Below are 6,774 nucleotides of genomic sequence, written 5' to 3' on the forward strand. Positions count from 1 at the left end.
TGCCTCCTTGTTACCGGGGCAGCGCTCTGAGATCACTTGCCGAATTAAAACCTCCTCCTCCGCCCCAGAACATGCCTGGAGCGAGCGTACAGGCCAGGGAGGGCTTGCGTTGTCAGCGAGGAGGTGGTGTCTGAGAGGGTTTGGCTTTGAAGACGTGGTTTGGCTTATAAAAAAAGCTCCTTAGGAAAATACTTCTTTTGGGGAGGGGGGAGGGAGGGAAATGCAAGTCAGTCCTGGTCTGTAAATCAAGCAGGGAAGTCAAAAGCGTGTTTTTATTTTTACAGCCAATTCTTTACTCTAGCAGTCAGGTCCTTAATGAGAGGAGGGAATGATTAATGTCTCTCATGCAGAAAAGTTGCTTTTCATTACAGTGGATTTAACAGAAATGACAGACAGTGAAGGAGAAGCTTTTCAAATTCACTATAAAAATTCATACTAGGGCTGCACTGTAGAGGATGTTAGTTAAGTTTTATGTGCAGTTCATTTATCTCAGAGAGCTCTTTTAAGTTAAAATAAAAAACCAAACTAACCCAAACCCCAAATAGGTTTATTATCTGTGAGAAAATACTAATTTCAGTTTGCAAATCCATTTCCATGTCACTTACATTGTCAGTAGCAAAGTGATAGTCACTTTCATTTGAGTTGGTTACACTTAGAAATCCACTGTTCCTTTGGCCTTCAGCACTCCTGGAGGTGGTGGAACTACAGCATATGTAAGGTCTTTTTAATTTGTTTTTTAGGAAAAGGTATGTAAAAGGTTACTCAGTGGAGCTGCTAACTCAGCTGCTCTTAAGTTTTTCGTCTGAGTGTAATTCTAGTGACACTGAATGACCCTTTGCCAGCAAAACTACAGCTGCTTCCTCCTATGCAAATGTCCTTTTACACGAAACAGGCTGATTGCTCATTTGGGGAAGCCTGCTTGTGTGGAGAGAGAGCACGTGGAGTGCTGGGGCACTGAGGTGGGTGGAACTGAACCAAGGCTCTGGGCCATCACAAAGCCCTGCGCGTAGATGACGTTGAAGCAACTTGATAGCGATACTGGTCAGCACTGTGCTCTGCTCTGTGACCGGCCTACTGCAGCTGCTCTGGTGTTTCAGTGCAACACATGGGAGGGTTGTTGCATCCCCTCATATCATAAAGTGAGCCTGGTTTGTGTGAATTAAATTTATGAACTGACAGTTCTAATCCTGGTGCGTGCCTAAGGCATGCCTTCAATTGCATCCACACTTAGGACTGTGCAAGGAGTGAAGTGGCAAAAGCTAAATACATTCTGGCTTGGCTCTCATCTTGAAAAATGCCCTCATGCTGGCATACGAGGTTTTCCACACACAGTTGTATACTTAAATAGGATGAATTTGAGTATGTGATGCTGCATTGCAAGGCAAGTAAATGTCAGCTTCTAATCTGACCTCCAGTGCAGGATGCTCACAAGCACGAAAGCTTTGCTAGGCCCCACATGTAAACATGTAGTTTTTTCTGATGCATTTCATGCTGTAGATACATTCCTCTGCAAAAGTAGACACTTGCTGATTTTTGTCACTGTCTGATTAACTTGTTTATGGAAAGCTGCTGCAGTTAATATTTCTAAATTTGAAGTTTTCTGGAGGTTAGTGCTTTATAGCCAGTGCTTTCTGAGACAAGAACAAATGCTTGCATACGTGGAATAACTTTGTGCTGGAGGTTATCAGTCCCATGACGTGCTTGGTTGTGTCCCAGTAAATGTATGTTTGACTTGCATTTATTATTTGGTAACTCTTTTCCTTTTGTGCTCTGCCACAAGACTGTCCCACTAGCTGGTTATTAAAAGTTAAGCTTAGAGGGACTCATGAAAGTGAAAGGTAGCATTATGAAGTCAAGAGCATTAACCCTACTTCTGGATGGAAAGCTCCCAAGACAGGCACCATAACTGTAGATACTACCACTTGTGCTGGAGTATGGAGAAGCTTATCCTTGCACTGGCATTATGGTCCTGTCCTGCTGTCCTGGCTCCTCCCTGCTGCCCCTGTTCGAGGCCCTGCGTGTGGCCGGAAGGCTCCCAGTCTCAGCAGATAAGGCAGAGGGCGAGAGGAAGGTTTGTTATCTGTGTTCCAGAGATAGATCCAGAGCATGAGGAAGTGGTGACTTGTCCAGTTTATCTGTGACTCCTGAGAGTGCAATTGCTGAGGCTCCCTGTTCCTTTGCTAGATGACACTCATTCCTGTTAACTCCCTTGTGCTGTACCTGGGTTTCTGGGCTGCATTTTCATCATTTTCTTCGTATGTGGTGCCCCTCACCAAAAGGAACAATTATACGGAAAGTTTTGCATAACTCAAATTCCAGTACTTGAAGTCAAGTGCCACTATAAAGACTAGAGTGCACTCATGCTGTCTTGTAAGTGCATGTTTCAGCAATCAAGAAGTGATTTCATTGCATTTCTATACATCGTGTGGAACATGATGGTCAAACTTGTGCTTAAAAGAAAAAAATCTGGTAAGGTCCTATACTAAAAAACATAAGCACTTCCTGTTACACATATTCAATAGCAGTGTTTATATTTTCCAGTGGAGAAAGGTAATTCTTCCTGGCCTCTGCTGAAAGCAGAACTGAGAGTTGTCAGTGAGTGGGTAACACACATACTGCTTTTGGCAAGATGCCTCTCCTCTGCAGAATAGTCATAAGGGCTGCTCCAGCCAAGGAAAGAGCATCCAGTCCCAAAGTAATTGGCTGCTTTCCTGGAATTGCCAAACGAGTCAGCTGAGCTTCCAGTACCTTTTTTCTAGAACTAAACCAAGGGGATCTATAAAATTTTATTGTGGTAAAGTTGGTGTGCCTGGGAATTTTTTCAGGCGGTTCATGTTGATAGGTAACATTTATTAACTCTTGGAAGATAGCGTGCTCCTACTTCCTTTTTCAACAGTGGTTTGCTAAGAGACACTGCATCTGCTTCTTTCTCTGATTTCTCAGGTACGCATCTCTCTGGAAAGGATGCCTGACACTTTACACAGGACGAGGAGGAGAGCTGCATAAAATTGGGGAGTAAGTATTGTGTGTTTATACCTGGGGTGTTATGTCCTGTTCTCAGCAAAGCGTCAAGGTAAGTATAAGATGTGGTGGCTCTTAGTAAATGGGAGCTAGGGCAGCAAAAGCCTGTTGATTGCTCATGGATAGGTGCAGTACAGGCAACTGTGGTGTGAGTTCTCACATGCTGTTGTCGTAATGAGCTCTGACCCTCTCCGGATTCTAGGTATATTGAGGAAAATCGTCCTTCATTATGGCACAGGTCTGGGCTTTACCTACAGGGGGGGAAATTTTATCAGTGACAAGGGATTTAATCTGTGTTGCTTACCTGGGCCTCAGCTTGAGTAACCACTTTATTTTGGTGGAAGCCTTGTGTGTGTATCATGCCTTAGAGATGAGCGGTGCAAAGGAGGAAGACAAAGGTAACTCCAGTGAATCATATCTAAATAGAAGCAAGACTCATTAAACCTTCTTTAAACTGCCCACAAACTGAGGCGGCGGCTCCTGACTAAGAGCAAACATGAGTAACATACTTGACAAGCAACAGGAAAAATAACAATATTTTCTAACCAGAAGAGTACTTCCGCTGTTGCACAAAGTGCTGTGGGAGGCCTTGTAGTCACCAGGGAAGTGGGGCTGTGGGGTGGCTACCTCTCTTAAGCGGTTCAAAAGTGCCCAGTGCTCAGCTGGATTTTGTGAGGGGTGTCCTGCACATTTTCTTTGGTGAAAAGCCATCACCCCAGAAGTGGGCTTACTTTCCAGCAGGCTGGAGTGAGGGGATTCTTCATCTCTGTTGTGCCTCCCAGCAGGAGGCAGGATCTCCACTTCTGCTCAACCAGCCCAAGCTGCGTAATGACCCAAATCTTTCTTCCCCTCTGCAAGGATTATCATGTGGTGGGTTGGTGGGCCTATTCCTCTGTAGTCCTCATGAGCAGTAAAGGATGCTTTGAATTTCACTCCCTGTTTAGGACTCTTCTGTGCTATCAAGTTAATGGGGCACTCCATAGCATGGGAATGTTTAAGTATTCCCTGGAGATCTAATGCAGCCCCAGTGTGGGTGACAGTGCCTCAGGTGACCTTGTGAGTGGGTGCTGGACAAGGTTGTGCAGCTGGAAGACCGGCAAAGGGAGCCTTTCATCACCTTTTGTTAAGGCTGTTTTGCTTGCCTCTGCTTGACTGAAACACATGCACCAGGAAGATGTGACAGCTTTGCCACAAGCCTATAAAGGGATCAAAGAGCCTTTTGATACCTATGGATACTCTCTGAACGGTGGGCGTCTGGATTAGTTGCTTCTGGGTGATGGGATATGTCAAGAGCATATGCTATTTGAGTTGTGCAGTTAAGAACTGTTAAAAAAATGGGTTTAGAACTTCCACTTAATCCTAATTTCTCCCCAGATTCTGCATGGTGTACTCAGAAGTGCCAAACTTCAGTGAGCCCAACTCGGAACACGTCGGGCAGAACAAACTGGTATGTTAAACTTGTCTGAGGCTCCCGGCATGAAGTGCTCTTTGTTGTGAGTACTTCACACTAGGCTGTGATCAGATGTGGCTCTTTGGGGAAAAATGGACTTGAAGTGATACATAGACAAAAATGAGCCAACAATTTGAGTAGCAGATAAATTCCATGTGAAGCCACTATAAGAACACATGAAAAAATTAGCCCTTTTCTGTAAAAATGTGAAATTTCTTTCTGATCCATGTCTTTTTTTTTTTTTTACATTTCTCTGAAGGCACAGGGTGAACAGAATAATAGTTCTGCATCAAGTAATATGGGTTCTTGTACTTTCGGGCCACTGGGTAAGTTTTTTCATTTTGTGAAAGTGAAAGGATGAGAGCAAGTTAATGGGAATAAAGAGATTTATCTTGCCAAGGGTTCTCCACTCTGGGACAAAAGTGTAATATGCTCTAACAAGTCTTTTAGGCTGAGGCCTGAACCTGCAGGCACATAAGCATGAATGTTTCCTGAATACTGGTTTCAGGATTTCTTCCCTAGAAGAGGAAGAGAGGAGAATATTGAAGGTGCCTGTATCATGTTAAAAAGACTTGATTTATCATAAATTGTTTAGGTGCTTTCAGAGAGTTTTTGCAGCACCTGAAATCCTGTTTTTTGAACCACCTGAGACCTTCGCTTTAAAAATTACTTACTTTAATCTTGCCAGTCACCTTGGCTTTCCTGCCAGGTTAGGTCCCCAAAACAGAAGTGGTAGTGTGTAGGTACTTCCTTTGTGTCCCTGCTTTGGCCAGCAGGCAGCTGCTCTGACTGAGCATGTGCGTGTCTTCTCGGAAACTCTTTTCCTGCTTTTCTGTGGGTTAAGTGCAATGATTCGGTTTTGTCTCTTCCTTCTCTCCCCATGCTTCCTGTCATCATTCTGCCTTTTCAGCTTTGTCCCTCTTCGTACCAGAAAAACATGAGCAGTGATACTTTGAGGCTCAAGTTCATGAGAACTTGGTGCCAGCTGAGTTATTTCTGTGGTTGGACTTCCAGGGCAGCTTTCTGTTTGTGTGTGCCTGGCAGTGGGGTATGACGCAAGGGGCTTGGCGTAGCCTGCTTTTACTTTTGCTGCTTTCTCCTTGACTTTTGCTGCCCTGCTGTCCCTCTAGAACATCTTGGGGTGTGACCTACAGGCCAGTGCGCGTTTCTGAACACACCAGTCTAGTTCCCATGAGACTCCAGTCTCTCTTCCGGGCAAAGAATCGGCTTGCAACTCTGCGAGCCTTCTTGCTTTTGTTGAGAGTTGGGGGTAGGGATGGAGGGGAGGCAGTTTGGGAGGGGGAAAAAAAGTAAGCTGTGGTTTTGGGCCATGCCAGAAGGGCTTTTCCTTCTGGTGCTCAGGGTTTGGTGGTTGCCGCAAACACCATGCGTTCTCCGTTGCGAAACTTGTATATACAAGGGAGCAGTGATTTCAGTCCATGGAACTTGTGATAACCTTTTTTCCTGTCTTTTTAGGAAATGGTTTACAAACTGGACCAGAATCGAGTGGATTTCCATTTACGTATAATCATGGCCACACTTACGTGGGTAGTGGGAGAGGCAGTGGACGAGGACCTGTAAATCCAGCACCAGCTAATAGCGTTCAGCCTCCTCTCCCTGCTGTCAGTAATGGGAGGGACCCACGCAGAGCCTTTAAAAGATGACTATGCCAAACGTGGTTGTACAGCTTGCTTAAACTCTACACTGTACTTGAACACTTATTGCACTTTTATTTATAGTTAACTGTGAACCAGTTTGTCCTTTATTTTTTACCTTTTGGTCTGTGGAGCAAACTTGATGTGATCTATTTCTTGTTCTGCTTAGGGAAGCACAGTGAGTCTTCCCCGTAAATTAAGGGGGTAGGGCGAGAAGGTGGATATAAGAAAGCGAGGGTAATGGGTTGAGGAGTCTCAATTAAAACTCGGTACCCTTTGCTAAATGGAAGAAAGTTTCAGTTACATGTATGTATTTTTCTGTTTCTGTTGGTCAGCCATATAGCCTTAAAAGGTCTATGTCCTGTGTGCACATATGCTGACTTTCATCAGGGTTAATGGGAGTTCTTCGTGCTGGAAGAGAAATGAGCAGGAAGGGCAAAGGTGCTGTAGTGAACAAGGTGTCCTTGGAATGAATACAGCTTGTGAGAGCAATATGTATGAGGAAATGGTGGTGCAGTCACCTGGTGGTGTCTCCTAAATCAGAGAATGGGTAACTCAGATGAAAGTTAAAACATGGTGAGTGTGTTGAAGCTTGACTTCTGATTCCTATAAAAAGTGTACATGACTTTAAAAATTCTTCATGAACAC

At 44.4% G+C, this 6,774-nt stretch overlaps 1 protein-coding gene across 1 annotated transcript; it reads left to right on the forward strand.

Moving 5' to 3' along the window:
• Positions 1-2,943: 2,943 nt before the first annotated feature.
• Positions 2,944-6,550, forward strand: NABP1 (nucleic acid binding protein 1; the record flags this gene model as incomplete). The annotated part of the gene is made up of 4 exons (XM_010155656.1): positions 2,944-3,015; positions 4,396-4,468; positions 4,731-4,797; positions 5,948-6,550. Coding segments are annotated over 4 exons (400 nt in total), but the record flags the coding sequence as incomplete, so codon positions are not given.
• Positions 6,551-6,774: the final 224 nt, after the last annotated feature.

This window comes from Eurypyga helias, unplaced genomic scaffold (genome assembly GCF_000690775.1).
Source record: "Eurypyga helias isolate BGI_N326 unplaced genomic scaffold, ASM69077v1 scaffold7137, whole genome shotgun sequence".
In the NCBI taxonomy this organism is placed as follows: domain Eukaryota; kingdom Metazoa; phylum Chordata; class Aves; order Eurypygiformes; family Eurypygidae; genus Eurypyga; species Eurypyga helias.